Source organism: Pogona vitticeps, chromosome 3 (genome assembly GCF_051106095.1).
Source record: "Pogona vitticeps strain Pit_001003342236 chromosome 3, PviZW2.1, whole genome shotgun sequence".
Taxonomy (NCBI): domain Eukaryota; kingdom Metazoa; phylum Chordata; class Lepidosauria; order Squamata; family Agamidae; genus Pogona; species Pogona vitticeps.
This window is the reverse complement of record NC_135785.1, coordinates 99,081,544-99,106,850: the sequence shown is the minus strand read 5'-3', so window position 1 is coordinate 99,106,850 and position 25,307 is coordinate 99,081,544. Positions and strand designations below refer to the sequence as shown.

Genomic DNA, 25,307 nt, shown 5'->3' with positions numbered 1-25,307 from the left:
TGCGTTTAGCTGAATAATCTATAGAGAGATTTCAGGATTGATAGCCCCAGGATGAAAGGGCTGCTAGTCATGGAAGCACTCTGACAGTGTTCAGCTATACATTTTTATGGCACCTATACAGACCTTTGTGCTGAATATGAAAAGGTCTGCATAACTTCCAGGAAAGGCTAGTACATGGATGCAGGGCTTACATGCACACCCCTATCTCCACCACTTTTTAAGCACTACACATTTTCAAGCTTAACACTTACATAGAGCTAAATTGATTTTAAATTAAAGGGGCCTTGGATCCCAAATTCAAAAATATACAGCCTTTTGCAATTCTAGTTTTGGAAAAAGAACTGTGATATCCTGGTTTCAAAAGATGCTAAAACACTGGACATCCCTTCAAAGAGAGATTGGGATAACAGTCTTCCAGAAGTTAATCAAAGTATAATACCCATCACCCCAGATTAGTGGCAATGCTGACAGAGGCTCACAGGGACTGGAGTCAAACAACAACTAGAAAATCACAGCTTTTTTTTTAACCCCTGCTTCGAAACAAGGGATATCGACACACTTAAATATGACTTAGTGCTACGGACAGCATATTGAAATGGTTCCAGACTATTTACTATAGAACTTTGGGCTTCTCTCAGAAGATTCCTAGCACTCTTCCCCAGAAAATTGCTCCCTAAAATATCTGATGACTCCTACCTGAAATAATTGTTTCCCTACTATGGTTGACACTTGTTGCCTGCTGTTTAATTTTTTTTATGTTTGTGCATTAGTTGTATTTTATTGTGGTATTCTCATTTTTGTCATCTCCTTTGAGCATTTCAATTGCTTTTAGTGTTTTGAATAAATAAATATAATATATCTTCTAGCTCTTCCAAAAATACCCAATTCTGGGGAGGATTGTATGGCAGTGGTTCCTAACCTTGGGTAACCCAGGTGTTCTTGGACTGCAATTTCCAGAAGCCTTCACCACCAGCTATACTGGCCATGTTTTCTGTTGAACTGCAGTCTAAAATTGGGAACCACTCTCTATGGGATGCACTCAGGCTCATTAACGTCATTCACAAAAGTATGGCATGTCATTGGCTCAGAATGCACTTAAGAATCCTTTGTAATGGTCAGGGACTCCACAGCAGGTGTGCACTGGAATGGTGGTTAACACAGAAGAAGGTATGTAAAAGATTCCTTAAAAGCAGAAAGTGTTTTTTTAAAATACAGTATAAAAAAAGGTCAACTGAAAAAACTAAAACAGTAGCAAGCGACAGTTTAGAAACTTCTCTTCTATTCTCATCTATGTTCAATGGACTGAAAGTTGCACGTTTCCTGAAAACATAACAGTCTGTGCAATCAAAGATAACTTACTTCCGTGACAGCTTGGATAGATGCTCCATGTTTCAGCAAAAGTTCCATCACTTTAATTCTGTTCTTTTTGCAGGCAATGTGGAGAGGTGTGAAACCGTTCTGAAAAGTTGAGAAAAAACTTTCAGAGACTTAAAAGCAAAATTTTATTGGCAAAACACAACTCCTTCAGCTCTCTTTACTTCAGCTGCTCCGTCCTTTTGGGATAATACATATGTAGCTGCTAACTTTTATTTCATGTCAAAGGAAGTTTACTTTTCTGTCTGAAACGCTAATGACAAGCATGTTTTGGAAAAAAATCTATGAATATTTGCACACACAGTGCAACGTAAGCTAAGCTGCCATTTCACTATGAGTGAGGAAGCAAGAAAACAACCCTTTCCCGAACATCAAAGATCCACATTTTCCTACTCATAGCGTTGCCTAGATGTTGATGACAACCTGTATATACATCAAAGAGGCATCATGGGCTTATTTTAAAAACAGCTGACAGAACTGGGCCTCCAATCTGATCAACAATAGCTACCTTCCCAACAGGACTTAAGAATTCCATACACTTTCACAACATATGGTCAGAGCCACTGATTCTTCCAGCTGAGTGAAAACAGACAGTTCCTTTCACTTTTCTTTGAGATAATGATTAGAAAAAGTGGAACACAACATCGAAGCAAATATCTTTCCCTCTCCTGTAACTTGAAATTTCTCCCCTCATAATTCACTTGCTTTATGCATCATTTTAGGAACAATTGTAATAGAGGTCAGGGACTAAAGTTAGACCTTATGGCATGGAAATTATTATTAGTCTGAAAGAAGCTGACAGGCTGTCAGTGGTGTTCCATCACCTCCAACTCCATAGTAAACTTAGTGGGAGGGGACACTTGTGTCTACCGCCCTGCACATTTCTCTATTCCAGAGGTCAACTGGGGCTTCAATAGGATCATCTGTGGCAGGAGGAGATGGCAGAAAACTCCCTAAATGCCATCAGGAAAGATTCAGCTTCCTCTCCTGGCAGACCAGGAGTCTTCCATACCTACAGAGGTTCTGAGTTCCAGTGAGTCTAAACACCTGGTAGTGAATTGTCCATGACAACAGAACCATAGAACGTTCTTCCACACTCAGATCACCAACATCTCTTACATGTAAAGTGTGCCCTGCAGGAAGGGTGGGACCAGATGCCATTTAGGACAGACATGGTTGTCATGAAGGACATGAAGTCCTGAGCCACTCCTAACAAAGGTGCCTCAACAAAGCACAACAAGCTGCAGAGACTCCAATTCCACCCCTGAGAACAACGGCAGAACTATCCCTGACACCAGCACCATGCCTGAGGCCAGGAAGGGAGATTATTGAGCAGTGGGATGGGCAATATATCAATGGAATCCCTAGTCTGTCCTAGGCTTCCACTTTTATATATCAACACCCAGACCTGAAAAATGGGGAACATGACACCTAATGAGGGGAATGGAATCACAATAATACACTGCAACTTTGACTCACAACTGGAGGTCTTGCCTGCTGCAGAGAGAACCCTGGTGGATGAAGGTGGGTCAGATTAATCCATCCCTTCCCCACTCATCAACCAATCAGGTCTCTGCAATATAATCCAGGGTGGCATGCTCATCCAGGATCAAATGGCCACAGATATCTGCTGCCTATCTACCTTGGAAATCAACTATATTGAAACCACTCTTTTCAAAATCTGGAGTCAACCCTAGAAATTATCTTCTGATGGATTTCCATGCTGAATTTGTTTGTTTTAGGTTGAAATGCACTAAATTAAAAGCTTCCAACTGGAAAAGCTTAAACTCTGTCATACATGCAAAGTGGGGGGGGGGGAGGATGTCAACCACCACCTTGAGATAGTAACCAAATAAGAGCAAAAAGCATGAAAAACAGAACAACAGGTATTGGGTTTTTGAGTTAGATTTTGTCGCAGTTGGAACTGGTTTACACCTTGTGTTGTCTGGACAATGGGAAATATGGGTATTCTCAGTGTACATAAAGTGCAACAAATACTCTGTCTCGATGCACTCACAATGGCCTTCTCATGTATAATAACAAACTGTGGCTTATCATTATGTGAATGAGCTGTATAAACCCCAGGTCCCCTCCCTCCTGTTCTCTTTCAGCATGATACTAAGGGCAGGCAGAAGCTTTTACGAGCTGATATTAGTTTTCAGTTAAGCAGAAGTCAGCATTATCTCCAAACATTATACACTAGCCCAGGTTTGGACAAAATAACTATGGCATGTTTCAAAAGAAAGCTAAAGCTTTTGACACCCTCCTGACAATGGAGATCTCTGATCTTTTCCTGGCCCATCTTAGTCAACAACCTCTAATTAGTAAATATAGAACCAATGCCTTGTAACCATAGATCCAGCCAGATACCCAACTTCCTTATTTTCCCCGCTTGGGCAGGAGAGCGAGTGGCCCAAACAAGGAAAACACTCTGAAACTGTACATCTTGTGAAAGGATATATCTGTGCTTTCAAAACACTCTGTTCTTCTAGTGGAAGCAGGAAAGTGGCTGGGGTGCAACATTCTCTGAAAAATGCAATTGCAGGGCTAGAGGTCCCTCACATGAATGATAAATAAGAATTTACTATCATGTCTAAATGGTGCCAATGAGCTGGATCCCACACATGCCCTTTCGTTCACAGGAGAAGACAGTCTGTTCATGTATGGGTTGGGATATGGGGTGAGGAGTCTGTAACTTATGGATTTACACTTTTGAATGTCTTCCCAGCTACTGTGAACTACTGAGAGAAAGAGGGACAAGCAGGATCAGCACGATGACTTTCCATCAGAAGCACGCATAATATTGGACTAGAGAGCAAGGGGAAAACACACCTTACAGAAGCATATGGTAAACATCTATTATATGGAGGAGGAGGAGGAGAATTCACAATTTTAGAAATACAGGAGTCTCCAAATACAGCTTGTTTCCCCCAAAAAACAGACTCTTATAAAGGCATGATTTCACTCCAGCCAGAAACTACCACTAAGAATGACAGAAGTTTATAATAAAAGTTCCATGTAGAAATTGTAATTAACATAAACGTGAAGTATAACAAAAATATCAACAAGGAGAGGGCAATTTTCTGTTTGGAAGTGTCTCGAAAGGCAGATTTCCCCTTGAAACTGGGACAGATTTCTGGATAAATGAGACGGGGTAGTGGAGACTGCGTATCTTTACAGAAGTACATTAAGATATCTCCCTCTAATCCATGCACAGCTTTATTTTCACTCCCCAGTTTAATTCCTGCTTTGTAAATATTTTTAAGTTTGAACCTAAAGCATCCTCCTTTACTCTCAACTAAAAGCCATATTTTTTTCTCTCATGCCAACTGTAAGACATTAAAAATGATTCACTTCATTGAGAGACAAAAATAACACAAGTCTTTCCTTTTAATATTACATACATACTAGTTGTATAAGAAGTGCATTGTAAACCTCAAACTAAATCCTCTTTTTCTCAAGTCCTTTAAGCAGTTGCAGTCTTTTCCTTACCACAGGCTAGGCTGACTAGGAGACTCAAGCTTTAAAAAGTAGTTTTTAAAGACTGGTTGTAAATATACTAGAAGATATTCTTAGTAGTGAATAACAGCTTTGCTGTGAACTCACCAGTGCTTTGGCATTAGGATTCGCCTTCTTGTCTAACAAAACCTTAGCAACTTTGTAGTGACCACAGTGGGCGGCAACGTGCAGTGCTGTCAGATAGTCGTTTGTGACATCATCCACAGGCACATTGTGCTCAATCAGCAGCTGCACACAGTTGAGGTGGTCCCCCTGTGTTGCCATATGCAATGGAGATAAGCCATTCTGAAAACAAGAGAGAAGTCAGAAACAACAAGGATAAGAAGCTCACATGAAAATAGCCCCACCCTTGCAAAGACTGTTGCTATTGCCTGGCTGTACAAGCTTTTGTGATTTCTCTATGGTAACTGATAGAATGTTAATGAGGAAATGCTTAGGTGAACCTTTTAATTCATGGAAATGTATTCTCAAAGGCTTTTACGGTCAGGATCCGATGGTTCCATAGCAGTCCATAGCAAAGTCCATAGCATAGCTGTGAAGAGAAGCTGGCTTTTGAAATTTTCCACTTTCAAATGCTCAGAGACCAAAATGGATTCTTTTAGGCTAACTTCGTAACCACATATTCCATCAGTAAATCACTTTCTAGCTTTCATAGCCAAATTCATCACAGCTGTAGGTTTTTCAGGCTATCTGGCTGTGTTCTTGAGGCTTTTCTTCCTAATGTTTCACCAGTCTCTGTGGCCGGCATCTTCAGAGGACAGGAGTCAGAACCCAGAGCACAGACAGAGTTCTGATTTCTATCCTCTGAAGATGCCGGCCACAGAGACTGGCGAAAGGTTAGGAAGAAAAACCTCAAGAACACGGCCAGACAGCTCGAAAAACCTACAACCATTATCCCATGGAAACTTGAAAGTAACCCAAGGGAAGGCCAGTAACAGATGAAGTAGTGCTGGTCTTAAATCTTAGAAGCTTTAATGGTCCCAGGGCCAGATCACCTGAAGCATCTCTCCCCTTCCCATGAACTATTTATTTCTTTGTTGGGGCCTCTTTGCAGCGGACTTCCATCTTCCAAACGTTTCCATTGAGAGCTGTAAATGGGTCTCCTCAGTATCTGGTATTCTATTTTGGGAATTCTTTCCTTCCCAAGAGGCTCTGTTGGTGCCATGACTGATGTATTTCTGATATCAGGTTCTTTTAAAAAAAGATATCAGAACTTTTAGTTTGTTTTCCTACTGTGTTGTTGTTTCTGCTGTTTTATCTTGACTTAAGGCTATTTCTCTGTTATATGCTATCCACTGTATTTTGTTCCTGTAAAATTTGCATAATATATGTTTCTGAAAATTAAGGAAGATGTTAAATGTGTTTCGTATATTTACTCCGATGAAAAAACATTAGAAAACTAAGTAAGTCAGTTCTGCTTGGATTCTTCTCACCAGTCTTATTCTAAAATGGAGGATGATGTTGTCGCCTTGGGCTATCATGAACAGGCTCATTAATGTCATTCTCAAGTTATTCTGTCTCTTGCTTTATCATACCTCCTCGAAATTAACATATCAGAAAGAGGAAGAGAGAGAGAGAACAGAGGCTCAGAAAGCAGAACTTCTGGGGTTTTTCCAACTTTCTTCTTTAAAGTGAAGCTACTTCTCTTCTCCAGGAGGGCAGGTGCCTCTATATTATGGCGGGGGCGTTGCTTTGCTGAAAAGTTATATAAGTCTTTTTCTAGGCCAATACCCCTGCATGGCTGTCATACAGAAACATAGCTTCAAACTTTGATCTGCTGAAATGCTTTTCCCAGGATCGGGAAGCAATGATGTGGATCCACGTTTAAACTGTAAGTGTGCTGTGAGGAAGGGGAAGGTCATAAGATCTTGTACATGAGTATTCTCAAGGCATTGAAGAAACTGACTAACATTAACAGGAACATTTACAGCAATGCACTTATGCTCAATAAAAGAGATCAGCAAAACGTCAGCATTTATATGATTAAACAATGAGGGCAAGGGTCAAAGAGTGTGGTGGAGGCACTTTTTATTGAACTGTGTCCCTACTGAAGAATTCAGAAAAGTTATGATTTTTAAATACAGCTCCCAGAAATCCAGTCTGGCTGGAGGGTTCTGGGTACTCCAATCTCCATATTGAATCTCTGTGGAATAACACAATGGTCAATCTTCCACAGTTCTTATATTAAGATACAGTAATATTTATCCTAAGACAATAGAAAATCCAAATATCAACTATCAGTACAAATTATGTAATATCTGGAAAATTTATGTGTCTTGACTCTTTAAAATCTAAAAGAGCACCCATACATATAAGATCGAATTGTTTGCTAGGGATAAATCCAACTGCAGAACCACTGAATGCACATGACCTGAAAAGTCAACACTTAAGAAAGTCCTACTGATTGAGTGCATTTAGCTAGAACTAACATGTAGATTTAGCGTTTTGTGATTTAGTGTTTTGTTTTTTTTAAACATTCATTCAGGTAGATGTCTTCTTCTGTGCTGAAAGCAGAATCAGAGGTCAGATAGCAAGAAGTTCTTAGGAACTTTAGCTAGGTTCCAGGTTCAAGTTCTAAAGATGTAGACACTAAGAACTGTGGAACATACCGAAGGAACAGAGGAATCCCAGGCTCTGTACAGATACAAGGTACAGAGTTCCCCAACTCTATCAAACAGTGTGATCTGCAGGTGCACACAGTCAATCTTTTCATTCTGCTACTGTGTTTAATCAAACATATTTTTGAAGCACTGCCAAAACCTTCAAAACTGCTAATCCAGTTTGACCAAACTCCAAAGGTGAGGAGTGAAAAAAAAAAATCAAACCCAAAAAGCAATTATAATTCTATAAAGCCTACTGAAATGCCTCTGAATAATTATTACCTGTACAGAGCTGGTGCCTGAAAAGTGGGGAGATTAATGTTAAATACTGTATTAGAAATCTCTTTTGTACATGGAATAGTGAAAGATGCCTGAATCCAGACAGAGGAGATTAGATAGTATTGTAGTTGTGTGTGTGTCTCTATATATGTTTATCCTACTTTTCGTTCAGCCCCAGGAGAGAATCTACAAGCAGTGGTGAAGCAGAACTGAGGGATAGAATGTTTCACTCTCCAGATGTTTTTGTCCTCTTGGACCCAGCATGACCAAGAGTAAGAGAGCATGGGAGTGGTAGTTCAAAACATACAGAAGATCAAAAGTTCCCCACCCTTAGTCCAGTAGCTAAGAGATTCAATCAAGAATTAGTAAATTCCCAGTTCAAATATTATTTCTGCCTTTAAGTCACTAGATGGCACTAGCAAATCCACCCTCTAAACCTCACTTCTATACCATCTGAAACAGAGGGACAATGACACCAGCCTCCTTTTCATGGCTGTTTTAGTAAGAATTATAAGATAATACTTATGGAGAAGAATTTTGACCACAGCCAAGAGGCCTTGGAATGCCTACCCAAAAAAAGGAATTACAAATGCACAAAATCACACTTAATATAGAAAAGAACTAACTGTGCAGCAAATTTCCAAAAAATATATTTTCTGTCTAGAGTTTATGTTTTCAAGGGATTCTTAGCATGCCCAAGAAAATGAAGGTAGATAGTTGATGATGTGCACATTGCATTATTCTCCCAGTGTCAAGTTTCCTCTTACCTTTGTCTTGGAAAGAATCGGAGCTCCTCGATCAAGCAGCATTCGTACAACTTGTTCATGCCCACTTCGTGCCCCACAGTGGAGAGGAGTCAGCCCATCCTATTGAACATAAAAGTCAGATTGCATTATTGGGGGGGACCTAAACAAATAAAGCAATTTAAATATACAGAGAGATCCATTCTCTCACAGTAGGGTACATTTTACCAATATTATACTATTTTATCCATTTTACATAACATATTCATTAAAGGTCTTTGTTAACAAAAAAAATGCAAAAAATAAAAACTCAAGGGACAATGTTATAATATGCTATAATATGGTGTGATGCATCCACTGTACTGCCGTGATATAGGATTACAGTGGCCTTTATAAAAAATGGGGGGGGGGGGGGAGAGAAGAAAAGAAAAGAAAAACAAACCTGTTTGATTAACCTATTTTATATATCATATCTGATGAAATGGGCTATAGTACACAAAAGCATAGACAAAACAAAATGCATATAAAATGTCTTTCAAACTTTATTATGCTAACAACATACAACAGAGGAAAACATATAAAACAGTCGGAAAAGTGCATAATAGTTTCGAATCCCCTTTAACCACATTTTGAAAAAAAATAATTAAATGTCTCTAAGGTGCCACAAGAAACTACTGCCGATTAACATAGCTGTCTCTCTGGAAATACTTATATATAGAAAATAATTTGGTTTCCACTTCATATGTACACGGAAGAGAGATTGCTGCTTGTTGGAGTTTTGCAACTTTGCATGCTGCCTCTAGTAAGTGTGGCAGGGAGGGACCTTTCTGGGCTGGAGCAATTATCAATCTATCCAGTACGAAGCAAGTGTTCCTTCCCTGCTTCTGAATTCAAAAGAGAGCCACACCTCTCAGCACTCTTTCCCTCGCTTTTAGGCTGTTGAAATCAGTAAATCTGTTGATGCCTGTTGTTGAAAGCAGTTGTGTATTTTAGCTTGCTATTTTCTGTTAACTGTAAGTACATTAATCTTTTTATTCTTTCTACTATTCATGTCTCAGAGTGAATTATTAAGACTATAAGTGCCAGTTAAGGAGAAAAAGGGGTGGTCTATTCTGGGGAACTTGAAGTTAATTCTGCTCTGTGATTCGCTGCACTTCTGCTGCATAGCCAGAGGCATTTAACTAACATTCAAAACTATGCAACACTGCTTTCCTATTTCCCTGGGATCAAATGCCTGATTCAAGAGCCAAAGAGGGGTCTATATCTATTCCAGTTATACTGTAAAAACAAGATGAGTCAGAAACAGGGAAGTAAAGGTCTAATTCATTAGCAACTCCTCAGTGTAATACTCACTTCTATATATGGTTTTTCAACCTGTGATAACAATTGTGCAGACTCTACTTCAAGCATGCATTTCTTTACTTAGCTAGAACAAAGAGCCAGCTCAACCATTAGGCAGATTGAATTATCATGGCCTGGAGTGTCATGAAAGCACAGCTAATTGTTAACTATTTCATTAGCTTTTAGTGTGTGGTGTGGAGGGAATGGCATATTTTTTGTCTTAGGTGTCAGAATAATACACCAAAAACACATTCCTGCCTTTGATGCTTTCTGTGTTGATTAGACAAGAGATTTGATGCTCTATCCTGGGAAACAAAGGATGTGATCAAGTGGTGGAAAGGGACAGCATCCGATTGCACCTGAAAGGTTTGCTTTGCTGTGAGGGTTCTTAAAACAACCCTTCTGTCCATGTAGGAATTGCTCCAGCCCACCCCTCAAAAAAGAACTGCCTTACTGCTGGACCTTTTTGGGCATGGATCAAAGTCAGGATGGTTCAAGATTAGGCAAGACTGTGCCACAAAATGCAAGCTATGCCCATGTTTGTTAACACCCAAAGCAGTTTGAGCTAGTTCTGCTATGGAAATGGCCCATGCTTATCTCAAGTTAGACATCCTTTGGATCTGAACTTCTGCTACTGTTTCGATCTGGCCTCCTTGTACAAAAATGGTTTGTCACACTTGATGGTGATTGGGTTAACAACAAATAATTTCTAAAATGTTTTGTGAACATGTTGAGCATAGGTCTCTTAATACAAAATACTGAAGAGAAGTTATATTTTTAAAAACAGCCACTATCCTGACAAATTCACAATAATTTTTAAATGAAATAGATAAAATAGCTTACAATACAACAAAGAATACACAAGCAAATTGTTTAGGTTCAATTATCTGGCCTATAATTTTTATATTTATTTAACAAAAACAAAAATGAGCAAAATCATATGAACATCTAATAACAACATCTACTAAACATAAGGACTATTTTAAAAGAAAAATATATAGTATAAGTGAAAAACAAAACACAGAAATCAGAATATGTGATTCAACAGCTATATCAGATTAACAAATGATTCACTGTTACCCTGTTTCCCCCCAAAATAAGACCTATCCTGAAAATAAGCCCTAGTATGATTTTTCAGGATGCTCGTAATATAAGCTCTACCCCCAAAATAAGCCCCAGTTAAGCGAACCCCCACCCTCCACCATTGTGCAGCAACCAGAAGATGACATAATTATATTTGAATAAATGTAGATTGTTGTACATGAAAAAAATAAAACATCCCCTGAAAATAAGCCCTAATGCATTTTGGAGCAAAAATTAATATAAGACCCTGTCTTATTTTCAGGGAAACACAGTATTTTCTAAAACATTTCCTGTGTGAAGAATTGCCATAAAAATTCTCTCATCTACATTTGTATCATCCTTGATTGCTTCTTGAGAAGATCGTTCAGCCCAACAAATAGGAAATTCAGAGTTAAAACAAAAACTGAGTTTTTGAAGCTTTAAGTGTTCTGGCTGATATCTGGCCTATTTCTGGAACAGGGCAAAAGGTTCTTCACTTTAAATACTGTAATAAAGCACATTAACTTTTTCAGGTGAGAATGTGGTTTCCCATTACCAGTCCACTCTCCATCTCATTCTCTCTCAGTGAGAGACGGATAAACATGTTCACTAAAACATCTGCAACGGGTCATTATTGGAGACTAGGCCTAGGGGCAGACACTTGTGGCTCCTTGGCGTTATGAAACAGGAAGTGGTTCTCTTTAATTTATTATCTGAATCATATTAAGTCCATCTAGCCTTTAAAAGTTCCATGTCACTTTCACAGAGAGATTTGGTTAGTAAGAGCTAACCCTAAATTGTTTGGTTTTTTTTAACGGAACAATGTTTCGTGGGAAAGGTAATTGTTATGCAGCAATCCACTCTGTTGCCTTTTGCATTTAACTATATTCAGTATTCTGTAACTGCTAATGTTTTTTTTTTAAAAAAAAAACTATGGAAAAAGAACACATGAAGCTCCACTGGAATGATTTGAAAGGGCAGTTACCAATGACTTAGCAAACCCTACTGATTCTCGTTTCTTTAGCCTTGTGGTGTTTATTTGCTATGGCCAGAAACAAGATGCACAGTGAATTGACGTTTTGGCAAATGGCTTTAACTGAGGCCACAGAATAATGCTTTTCCCATGAATCTGACAATGAATTAGCTGTCAAAGTCACAAGAGCATAGCAGGACCGTCAAAATAGACTGATGATTAGGTAGTCTGTCATGTAATCAGGCTACTGAATTAAAAGGCTGAGAGACAGTGGGATGAGGCTGGCACAACTGGGGCAATCTGATGACAATGTGATCTTTACCCAAAAGAGAGACTGATCAGATGGATAAGCCAGGCCTTAAATCTAATGCCATAGGTACACAGAGGGAACTCATCAGCCCTTCAATGTCATCTGCTAATCTAAATTATTCAGGGGTTGCAGGATGCTAAGAATTTCTTGGATGGAGAGGGTGACCAATACAAAAATACTAAGACAGATGAATAAAGATCAAGACATCTTTAAAAACTTACAGAATGCAGAAAACTGGAATATTTCCTTTGTGTAACGAGAAACAAAAAGTACACAAAGTTACAGCTGATTGTCCAAGGTAAAGCAAATGAGAGGGAAAGTACAGGAAGGAGATGTTATTGACTGAAGAACCTGTTCCACTACTAGAGAGGCAGCACAACACCACTCGTTAGACCTGACACACCCAAAGTCAGAATAGTCATTAAGGTCCAATCTGTGGCAGGAAAGGAACAAGAAAAAAGGGTAGTTGAGGAAGTAGATTTTGATCTACAACTGGATTTCAACCTGTATGTCTCTTAACAAGCATAGAAAGTAAGCCTCCAATTTCATATATACTCATTTGGGCGAAAGTCTTACTGAACATGATAGAATTCACTTCTGAGTAGATCTGTACAAGATTGTGCCACATACTACTCAATCCAAATCCAGCTGCCCTGAAACTATGTACTCTTTGCTTTTCTGAAAATAAAGGACATTTATCTGAAATCAGCAGGTAAAGGCCATGCACACTTTGAGTAGGTCAAGGTTTTCAGGGAGCAATCAGAGCTTCAGAAAGATTTTAACCAAAAATGCACACAAGTGCATGTGGACAAAAATGTACTGTGCTGTATGTGGCATTTTAATGTGCCATTCAGCCATCTCCTTATCAGTCTTACCTCACATTTATTCAATTCTTTATTTTCTTGGCACTTCTCACATTGTTCCTCTGGGCCAGAGTGTTTTTCACTGTCAATTTAGTTAGGATGCTCAAGCATACTGTGACTCAGACTGTGCTTATACAATTTTAGCACAGAGATGTAGAGGCCAAAATATGTTTTACCTAATGGAGCACAGATTTTGTTTCTTAATACTTAGAAAATATTGCAATTGCTGGGAGTTTGTGTCCCAGTATCTCCTACCCCCTCAATGCTGCCTGTCCAAATATTTGTTAAAACACAAAATGAAACAAGTTGCTGAATGTGATATAGGGGGTCATTTTTAAATGGCAAAAGGGGGAAGAGATAAAGGAGATTAAATGTGGCTATTGCACATTGAATCAAAGCAACACACTATGCAAAATAAAGGGCATCCAGTATGTTTATTTTGTTTATACATATAAATGTAAGAGAGTGTGAAGTATAAAATACAGTACATAACATGCATTAGAATGCATTCATCCTCTGACACAATAGCCCTGCAAAGGCTTAGAGAAAACATTTGCAAATGATTACAACTACTGGCAGATTAAGGACTTCCTAAGTATGCACAAACAAAGATTAAAAGTATCATCTGTTTTATCTAGTCTTCCAGAGGGCCCTTTGATATGCAAGGGCAGTAGAACAGCAAACACATTCTGCTTCAGCGCAGGATTTGAGTAACAGCATTTACACAAACACAACCTGCTGCTACCACTGTCCGGCTCGGGCTTTCTAAGTATCAAGAGAAATCCTGTGCTTCCTTTTGGAAAAACAAATACAGTACATCCTTGGATACAGGATGTATTTCTGACCAGACAGGAATTATAACTGTAACATGGTTCTTAGTCTTTTACTTAGACTGACAGAGCAGACCATCTTCACTAACTCTATATAAATCCCTCCTTTAACCATGTTTTTGCTTACACTTAATTCTTGTTCCATATAGTCTTATCCCTTAAATTACCACTGTTCAAGATTAATGGGGTAACTATTTTATTTCTAACCTCAAAGCCAAGCTCCTGATCTTGTTTATGAGGTATTCAGCTTGATTAAATAATAGGGTCACTGAACAATTAGTATCTTGTTGATTTTCTAGTAAAATTCAGTTCCATTAGGTAACCAATATGATACGATCTGAAAGCTGGTAAATGCCAGATTGTGCCATATTTTACTGTTAACCTACTAGGCTCCATCTTGGCTGTGCCTCAAACCGAGCAAATTTGTCCAAGCTTTGACCCGGAATGAGCAGATTATTGCCTATGAGAAGATAGGTACTATTCCTTTTCAGAATTCATAACTTTAAACCAATTGTTCACAACAGCCTTTCTGCACACCTCTTCCATTATTCTTCCTCTTCCATTTTTTCTTTCCTTCCTTCATTCCTATCCTCACATTCACAAAGGGGTTAAAATGCAATTTGTGAAAAGAGGGCTGTTGAGTATTGACCAATTCTGCCTGACGTTGCTGGTTTGCACATGTAGAAAACTATTCTATGAAGAGAAGAGCCTCTGCTACATATGAAGACACTTCATGTGATCAAGACATATGATCCCTGTTACAGCGGCTCCGCTGGCTGATGATCCATTCCCAGGAAGAATTCACACTGCTGGTTCTAACCTATAAAGCCCTAAATGGCTTGGGCCCAAGCTCTTTCAAGGACCACATTTCCCTTTATGAGCCTTTATGAGTGTGGAGACCATCAGGAGATGCCTTCCTCTGAGTCCCGCCACCTTCACAGGTGCATTTGGTGGTGACATGGGAGATAGCCGTCTCTGTTGCTGCTTGCAAACTCTGGAACTCCTTTCCCCTGGGAAGCTAGGCTGGCCCCATGTTTACTATCCTTCCACAAGCAGGCAAATAGCTTTCTCTTCAGGCAAGCTTTCCCTGACTGAATGGCAGCCGAGTGGGTTTTTAAAAATGGATTGTTGTACCTCACAGCATCGAATATATTTTGGTGTTTCTTGGGGGGGGGGGGTTGGTATCATAGTCATTGATCCTTTGAGCATTGCATACTAATTGATATTTACTGTCTTTTCATTCTTGTAAGCCACTTTGAGTATTTTTTAAGGAGAAAGGTGGTTAAAAATAGACAGACAGATAGGACTGCCAGACAGGACAGACAGACAGACAGAGAGACAGACAGATAGATAAATAGATTTTTCCTTCACTGCTCTCTGTAATTGTTCCTTTAGAAAAGCTTCAGAGGACAGGATGGATCAGAGGAACAATATTGGCTGCTTGAGTGGAGGAAACAGAGGCTGAGAAGAAAACTTGAACTAAAGATGGCAACATTACTGAATTCTTTATATACAAAACAAACATAGACAATTATTATCTCAGGCTGATGAGACAAAAGATTTTAGTCTTTCCTTCCACTGTTTTGGATTACTGAGTCTAGGGAGTAGATTCCAGAGGCTTGGAATTTGACCCATTCTATACCCTGATGCCTATGCTTGAATGGATGAGAACACATTCTCTCCCTTCAGGCATACTAAAACAAAGGGACTTATCTGTAGCATTTGTGGCCTTTTTGAAGCCTAAGTAATTTCCCCTTAGACCAGGGGTCTCAAACATGCAGCCCGGGGGCCATTTGCGGCCCACCGGATGATAGTTTGTGGCCCCCACCTTGCCGGCCCCCCTGAAGCACCCACATGGCCTCTGCTGTCAAAAGTAAAAAACCTCTCGCTCGCTGGCTCTCTCCCAAGACAGCTCGCACACCTCCTCCTCCTCCTCCTCAGAGCCCCAGTCGGGCTAAGGAAACTCCTGGGCGGCTTCCTCGGGCTCTTGCTCCACTTGGCAGAAAATCTGATGTGGCCCAGCCTCAGCCAGACTCTGCTTCCAGCGGCCCCCAGGTAAATTGAGTTTGAGACCCCTGCCTTAGACTGTACAATCGCCACTTCCACTGGCAATACTGGTGGGTGGAAGTCTCAGAGTTGTAACTCCAAAAAAGTAATTTTTCCGAAACTCTGGCCAGAAGAAATAAGAATGCATAATTCTTGGGACAGGGAACAGTTTGTTTGCTTTTTTATCATAATTATTACAAAGATGCCATCTGGCCCACTAGGTCACCACTGTACACATAGCATGTGTTCCTGCAGAAGCAAGAGCCAGCCTTCCATTTCAGCTCAAGCACAGTAGATTTAAGATTACAAGTGCTTACTGCTAATCCTGGGCAAAATGTGTTCACTGTCTGTGACAAACACAAATTCATTTTGGCAAGCTGAATATCAGGCAGCCAAACTAAGTCAAGCTAATTTAATCAACTACATTAAGTATGTTTTATTTGCTGAAATCTGTTCTGAAAGATGGAGAAAGGGGAAGCATGATCAGAGAGGCAAGGTTCAGGATACGTTTATATGAAGCAAGTGGTAGAATTTTTCAGTCTGAAATATTCTTAAACACAACAGTGAAGTTTGCCACTGACAGCCTTCTTGCACAGCTGCTGATGCATGAAAATTGACACGGCCATGGACTCCATTTACTGGCTATTGCTGTCATTGCTCTTACCTCAGCTGCCTGCTCCTGGGCATTGAACAACAACAACAACAAAACTACACATATCATAAAATTAATCTCTGAGCAACATACAAAATCAATTTTGCAGTTTCTGGCCCAGGTGATATTTCACCTACTACCGAAGAACAAAAGGGGAAACAGTAAAAGCCTTGTGGGGGGGATTAATGTTGGGGATGTAAATCCTAGAATTCCCCTATCCAACAGCTACATTGATTGGAGGATTCTGGGAACTGTACTGTACTCTAAAAAAAGAAACTTTCCCAAACTCTGGACAGGGCATAGTGGTTTAATCTCAGTTATATCCAGCTGTCAAGAGTACTGTATATTCAGCAATATAGGAAAAAGGAGTGACTATAGATCAAGATCTTATGAAGAGAAGGAAAAGCCAGTGGCAGCTTCTAGCAGAGTACTTACACTAATGAAAAGGGGAGGAAAAGTGAATTTTTTTTATCAGTATCACTCTCCCTCTAGCCCCCAGCAACACCTCCCACACTGTTTTAGAGGATGCCTTCATCCTCCAAAGCTCATTTTCAGGGAAGAAAGGATCTGCAAGGCAGGGAGAATCCATCTCATCAACAGGATCCTTGTACTGGTTCAAATGTGTATGGGAGGAGATTTTCCTTTCTGAGGAGTGCACAGGCTAAAACGTGATTCAGAGCACTTTCCACTGAGCAACATTCACTGAATGAAACTCCCTATTCAGTTATGCCTCCGCCTAGGTCACTTTTATTTCTCAGAAGACTGATTTTGAAAAATCTCAAACACTCTTTTTCATCAGGGCCTTAGGTAGGTTACTATAAAAAATATCTATTAAATTTTTTCTGCTATTGCTTTTGCTCTAGAAGTTACTACTGTGTTTTCCCGAAAATAAGACAGGATCTTATATTAATTTTTGCTCCAAAAAATGCAGTAGGGCTTATTTTCAGGGGATGTTTTATTTTTTTTCCATGTACAACAATCTAAATTTATTCAAATAGTCATGTCATCTTCTTCTGGTTGCTGCACAATGCTGCACAATGGTGGAGGGCGGGGTTTCACTTAACTGAGACTTATTTTGGGGGTAGGGCTTATATTACGAGCATCCTGAAAAATCATACTAGCGCTTATTTTCAGGTTAGGTCTTATTTTCAGGTGAAAAGGGTATTTCAGTAACTTTTTGTTTACCATCATCAGTTTTTTGCATACTCAAACACCAAGTGTGTAGAATATAAATCTTAAAAAAAAAAAGATCAATATAATCAACTTGATGGAACTATATGCAAATTCATTTGTTATAACACAACATGGGCATTCACTATCATTCTTACCCTTGTTTTGGCATCGATTTTTGCACCTCTGTCAAGCAGCAACTTAACCATATTGGTGTTTCCTCTCTTCGATGCTACGTGCAATGGAGTGATGTCGTTCTGTGAGAGAAAACAAACGGAATCAAGTAAAAATTCAAGGTACATTATTTAGTGCTCAGCTTCCATTGACTCTGTTTTGCATGCTATGATTCTCAAGATCTTTATTTTTTATGCAGTTTAGACTTAGGAAAGGCAAGTAAATGACCCACCACCACTACAAGGCACTATTTTTGGAGACCTGGGCAAAAATATCTACCATAATTTATTTGTTTTTTATATATCAGAATGCTGGAAAATACTGTCTAGTGCTACTTTAAAGCAGTGTCTAAGTGCGAGCTACTTTCACAGTGGGGAACATGTGGTCCTCCATATGCTTTAAACTTTAACTTCCACCATAACCCATCAACATGGCCAGTGATAAGGGATTATGGGAGCTGAAGTTCAAAACATTCGGCCAATGGTTCCATGGGCCCCGCACAGATAGCTGGTCACTGTACTTAGTGCTATGGTAAGTCCTAGAGAGATTTTCATTAAAGCCTACTCAGCCAGAAGCTCTTTTTGCACCCCTGGGGCACTTTTCTATATGAATAAACTTGTGATACAGCCATATTTCTGTCCCTATCACAACCGTAAAAGACAACTGAAGCTGGCACGGCATGACTTGTCTCAGGATGTGCTCACAAACTTCCTGGTAAATTTTAAAAGCAAAGGATTAATGTAGATGCTGTGGATAAATTATAATTTTGTAAAAGGGTGAGAAGTGGCTTTATAGAGGAATTGTTGCCAATAACAACATGCACAGGCATCATCTCTGCATGCAGGCTTTGAGGTTTTTGCAATTTTCAAAAACCCATGGAGACGTGCTTAAGAGAGATTATGGAAGGAAGGAGAAAAATCTGTGTACACACAACGCAGTATCTCTCCAACCTGAATTAATTAATTAATTAATTAAATTTCTTTAATAATATTGTTTGTCTCCAGCCTATGTCTCCCATTTCCAAGTCCACTTCTCTGTCTAGCGTGTCACATCCTGGCACTTGTGTGATATTGTCAACGATAGCTTTTGAGCACTCTTTGCCTTAGAGAAGACTCTACCTTTTGATTTACCCACCCACCCCTTTTCTGGCTCTACTAAAATAATACTATACAGCTTTGATTTAAAACTAGCCAATATCCATTAATCTAAGTCCAAAACAATGAACTGCCCATTGTCCATAACAATGATTATGAAATGCTTTCGGAACAGATCAAGCTTCTCCACAAATAGAGGAGCCTTGATCTCACTGGAGGGAAGGGAAAATATAGTCTCACTATTTCTGGGGCTTCTGCAAGAGAATTCCACTGCACATGCCCTTAAGTATAGTATGAGATCATGTGCTGGAAGCACCAATTGGAATTTAGCTAATTTGAGTTCAGGATTGCTGGACTGTGGCTAAAAGGAAAGCCTACTTCTGAACACACCTGAAAATACTATGCATATCACCTTCAGTTTCACGATGGAAAAATGTTTGGAATAGAAATGTAATAAATAAAGAAAAGAATCAAAACTTTTCTTCTCATCATCCAGCAATCTCCTTCCATGCCACCTTCAATGGCTTCAAAACCTGTACCTTCAGGCAGGAACCCCACTGCACTGCACCTCATCTCACAGCAGAGTATCTTATGACGGAGACTGCAACTGTTTCATCACAACAGAAAAAAAAATCTTCATCTCTGAATGCCCGTTTAGCAAGGCAACCATATGCAAATATGCTGCACATTCAGGACAATTACGTAACAGCCGGCTCACTCAGGCGCAAAGATCAAGATGTAGCATGGCACATCCTGCTGAATTACCTAAGTGCCGTTCCTACAGTACAGTAAAATAGTATAAGTGGCCAAACAAGCACATACTGTATATAACATACCATGAAACATGTGGATTCGGGTGTTTAAATGGAAAAGAACAGATACAGCATTAGGACAAGGGAAGTAATGATAACCTTTTTTGGGTTCTAGGGAAATCTCTAGCAGCTGTGTGAGGAAAAAAGGCCATCCTGTTGAATTAGAAAGGCCATCTGCATGTGGCATTCTCTGTTTTGTGGCTGGTGCATAAGATGCACACCAGATGCTTAGGAATGCTATTGTAGTTCCTAGCGCACAACCTGAGGCAAGGGGGACACTACTCTGCAAGTGTGCCCCCCCTCGCTGCCCCTACAAATAACCAACTTCCATTGGTGCCATAAACCGTGCCTGCGGCTGTATGCTGGACGGTCTTGCACTTGACTGAACATGATAAGAGTTCCATGAGCAGTGAGTTGATGTATGTGTGGTAATTCTATTATTGTCATTAATTTATATCCCTCCTTTCAGGAAGCAAATCTCTCCAAGACGGCATATGGCAAAATGTAAAACAATGATAAACAGAAAGGGTGACAGCAAAGGGACTAATATCTATTTCCCATTTATCTTTCTCATTTTTTCATCTCTGCCAATTTCTCTGGTATCATATACCATCTACATAATATTTTCATATAATTTTATTTCAGATCTGTACTTATTAATAGTTTTTTATTATCATTCCATGCTCTAAACCAATCCGCTATTTGAATTGTTCTACCTAATTCCTGCATCCATTTTATCATATTCTCTTTAACTATTTCCTGTTCCATATTTCTTTCCAATAATAATTTATACAACTTTGCGATTTGGTGTTTTTCTTTTCCCCATATTATCTTGTCTAGTTCCATAGATTCTTTAACCAATCCCATTAATTTATTATCCATTTTCATTATTTCTGATAACTGTCTATTAATGCCTTTCTTATTATATTATTATCAAAAGCTTTCTTCACTTTTCCCCCCATACCATAAATATGCATGAAGCCCATATCTTAAATCTTTGCTTTCTAAAGTTAATATTTTTTCATCATCCAGTCTTATCCACTCTCTTAACCATTGTAGCGTTGCCGCCTCATGAGATAATTGGAGGTTTGGGAGAGAATGGCTTCTTAAAGTGAACACAGTTTATTTAGTTTTGCTACCACCTACAGATCTGTTGGTAGCATTGGATCTGCCAGTCTACAATTCAAAGACTTCTCTCTTACATTCAAATCTGCTAAATGGAGTAGGACGTGCCGAGGGCTGGGAAAGAGGCAGACATTGTTTGGTCCACCCACCCTCCCTCCCTGCATCAGATGGTGGAAGTGGGCAATCAAATGTTGTTGGGAAAGGCAGCTCCAGGATCCTTCAAACTGAAACTCAACAGTTGCAAAACCAGTCTCTCAGCTATGTATGTCAGGTAGACAACACATGAAAAGAAATAGTTGAATGGTATACAAAAGATTAGCCTGTGGAAAATTTCCTTTTTTGGACTACAACACTCAGAATCCCCCAGTCAGCATGGTCAATAACCATGCTGGCTTAAAGATTCTAGGACTTACAGCACTGAAAAGGAAGTTTCCAAAGCACTGACAAATATAAAGAATACAAATAGATACACTGTGATGGCTTAGACACAACTAGTCAGCAATCATTAGCTCCAGCTAGGTGGAGACTGGAGGCAGTAAATGAGTTTCAGACATGGTCCCTTTCTGAGCTGAGGCCATTCATTTGACCACATGGGCATATCCTGTGGGGGACAGGCATCCAGTACAACAAACAAAGGCAGACTCAAATGACAGGAGAGGGGTGGACATGCATGGCTGATGGGAGCTAACTAGGTCTTGCAAATCACTGGCCCAAACCACCAAGAAAACATGCCATATAGGCTGACCTGACCCAGGAAATAATGTGCAAGAGGGCTCCCCCACACTAGAAGGCTAGTCAGAGAGCCAAATGATGCCTTAGGGAGCTCGGACAGATTATACCCTTTGGTGGCTAACATGCCTACATCTGGGTCTCAACAAATATCAAAGTTGTGGACTCTGTGGGGCTCATACACTCCTGCATGTTTTGCTTCAGCTTATGAACCTGTAATTCAATAGAGCTAGAAACTGCTTCTAAAATGCTCCAAACCATCAAGGGACTCTCACTTAAAAGAATCGAGTAGTGTAATTTTTAAAATGTGACTTTTAAAATTGTTTTAATGGTTTAACTTGGCTTCTCGCTGATTGTTTTATTGTTTTGACTTTCCTGTACAGAATGATGATTATAGAGGTATCCCACGTGAATAAATAAATACTGTGGCTATGACAGTGTGTGATCTTCTGTGGCAAGCCCCACAGAGCATTTTTTAAAAAAATTATGCCCACAGAAAAAATGTGCATCTTAGCTGCCTGCCTATATGAGTACATCATTTCCAATAGTAACAACTAAGGATCTGTGCCCTGTAAGCTTAAAAATTTAACCAACCAACCAACCAACTGTATGGGAAGAAAATAAACTCTAGAAGAAGAAAAGCTGGATTCTGTTCTATGCATGATTACATTTCTATTCCACTTCCCACCAATGACTCAATGTGGTACATATGACTCTCGTCCTCACCATTTAATCTTCAGAACTGTCCTGGAAGGAAGGGTCACACTCAGATAATATAACAGGGCCATGATGACCCACTGAATTTCATGACTCAATGGGAACACGAACCCAGACTTCCCAGGTCCCAGTCCAACCCTATCTTGTAACAAACTCTTTAAACTGGACATAAAATTAGGTTTTGAAGGTAGCTTGCAAATAAGGTAATATTACATAAAAACTGAGTAAACCAAAAACCAGTTTCTCTACTTCTGAAGACAGCCAGATCTGGATGGTACCTCCCTAAATGTGCCTCTCCAGAGGTAGGGCTTAGCCTGATAGCTGAAACAAGGACATACCACACATCTGGAATCTCCAACAAGGTGAAGACAACAAACTATGGTCTGCCTTAATGATGGTTAAATGTTCTCCTTCTATCAGGTTCTAAAGTAGAGGTGGGCAAATTGCCCTCCAGGATCTTCTTGGACTGCAGCTGCTGTCAACGGTACCCAGCAGAGTCAGTGGTAGGAAGGCTGCAAGCTGCTTTGCAGGTGTTGTCTATTGTCCACCCTGCTTCACAGTTTATGCTTAAGTGAAACTCCTAAGAAATAACGCCTACCCTTGCAGTGAAGTCCACCGCAGCACCACGATTTAGAAGCAGTGTAGCTACGTTGATATTTCCATAGTGGGCAGCTATGTGGAGGGGAGTGAAGCCACTCTGAAAGAAAGGAAACAACAACAACATACACACAGCAAAATATAAATTATATATATTTTCAAATGTGTTCTACCAGCTCCTAAATTGTATGACTTGCAGCATAGAGTCCAATAAGCAGAACATAATCCAGAGATAGTGTGTGCCTACTATTCTAGTTTTTAATTACTCTAATAGTTTATGACTTCTTCAAAGAAGACTGTGAATACAAATACACCCAGCTGAAGGGAAAAAAATTACTATGCTTGTTCTGGGAGACAGGAGCAGGAGAAGACGCGTGGCTATTGTAAAAGGAAAACTGCTCAAGAAAGTTAATACAATGAAAATGTTATCCTTCCCTTGGATAAATCAATTTCTACAGGGAACATATACTTGTTATTAGTTTTTTTCTATAATCCTTGCAGAATTAAATACTCTATAGCACGTTCCTACTAAAGTTCAAATCAAGTCACCTGATAATAATGGCTGAATAGATTTCATAAATCCAAAGCAGATGCAAATTAAAGCAACATCAAAGCCCATTCTAAGAAAAGATTAATATGAGATACATATCTTTAAAAAAAAAACCAGAATTCCTTTTTAAAAAGATAAATATCAACCTCCCACTGTGAGCAATCACAGTGAGTTAATATTATAAAACTCTACCTCGATTTAGAAGGTGCCTAGCTAATCATACAGTTTCAGTGACATTTTCTTTAAATTCCTTTTCTGAAAAAAATGCTAAGACATGCAGCAATTCAGTCAGTCCCCACAATGTGTGAAACCTCAGAAGGAACTCACAGTTTCTAAAAGAATCAGCAAGCCTCTTTAGCCATGCTAGCTGTCACTGTCTGGACTTAGAGAGCATTTACACATTTCTGAATCACTCGGAGGCACCAATCCCTCTCCTAAGCACTCTCTCTTTCTCTCTTTCCTTTCCTTTCCTTTTTTAGTTGACACTGACAGTAAAGTGTCATGCAGGAGCCTAAAGGAACGAAGTCCTGGATGCAAACGTGTGTCAGGGATGTCTGCAGCTCTTGACACAGCTGATAAAACAGTGATATATCCATGGAAACCCAGACGCTTTCCTCTTAATCCAAAATTGCTCTTTTCAGCGGTGACAATTAGTCTCCAAAGAAAGCCTGCATGTGTGCTTTTAAAACACCCCTTTCAGCTGCAGAAAGCCCTGGTTTATCTAGAACTACATTCTTCTCTAGCACATGCTACTTTGTCAGATCTAAAGCAGGTCTCTACTCTTCTAAAAGGCAATGCAGAGAAGAGAAGGAAGAAATGATGCAGCAGCTCTATATTTGTGGAAGAGTGATGATGCATATACATTTATATATAGATATATAGATATATATATATAATATTTTTATATATACCTCAGTTGTTCTATTCACCATCATCTAGGTTAACACATTTGGAAGCAAAGAAGGGGGGAAAAAGTGAACGGTTAGTTCTCTACTGGTGATAATGGATGCAGAAAGCTTTGTGACCGTTGTATGGGTGCTACAACAAAAGCACAAATAAGGAAGCGAGGCTGAACAGCAGGCTTTCCTCCCCTCCCCCCAACATGAACGCATGTGCATTAGAAACGAGGTTTCACAGTTCCCCTGTGATAAAAATCAAGATTCAAGGAACTTTTCCATTTCGTCTTCCGATTCTAATCCTACTGTTATGGAAGAAAATGAAACATATCTCTTCTCCTGGGAGAATTCTATATACATCATCTACTTTTTGAATGCTGTCTTTTTGTCACATGCTTCTGTAACACTCTAGCATGACCAAGAAATAGAACTCCGGGCAACACTAACGTCCTGATTTGATTTTTTTTTTTATCTCAGTTAGAAATGTCAGCTTTCAAACACAGAAAAGTTTCTAATTAGTAATTACATTTTTCCTTCAAGGTTCTTGACATAAGATGCAGTAATGAATGCAAACAGGCCTTCATAACTGGTGACCCCTCCCAAACACAGCTCATCATGGGTGTATGATGTGTAGCCTGCAAGGGGTTCAAAAGATTTCCTCGTTCTGCTGTCCTTCTGGGGCCGCAAAAGCAGAGAGCTAATTAAGTGCTTGACAACCCACAATCCATCATAGTGGGTATAATCTGCTTGGTCAGATCACAAGTCCACTCTACATCCCTCTTGTGAATAAATCCAAAGGAATAAAACACAAAAACAGACAGGGATCTCTCTGCCACCCCCATAGGTCACTC

At 39.5% G+C, this 25,307-nt stretch overlaps 1 protein-coding gene across 50 annotated transcripts in view; it reads right to left on the bottom strand.

The window, feature by feature from the left end:
• ANK3 (ankyrin 3) overlaps positions 1-25,307 on the bottom strand; it is a 543,412-nt gene that overhangs the window by 149,115 nt on the left and 368,990 nt on the right. For 28 of the 50 annotated variants that reach the window (XM_078390918.1, XM_078390937.1, XM_072995150.2 and 25 more), the window contains exons 7-12: positions 24,472-24,495; positions 23,012-23,110; positions 17,921-18,019; positions 8,540-8,638; positions 4,981-5,178; positions 1,360-1,458 (exon numbers count right to left, since the gene is read on the bottom strand). In XM_078390918.1, the coding sequence (XP_078247044.1) occupies positions 1,360-1,458; positions 4,981-5,178; positions 8,540-8,638; positions 17,921-18,019; positions 23,012-23,110; positions 24,472-24,495 (618 nt within the window). The remainder of the gene's footprint in view (positions 1-1,359; positions 1,459-4,980; positions 5,179-8,539; positions 8,639-17,920; positions 18,020-23,011; positions 23,111-24,471; positions 24,496-25,307) is intronic. The other 22 variants (XM_072995141.2, XM_072995142.2, XM_078390935.1 and 19 more) reach the window with 1 other exon arrangement.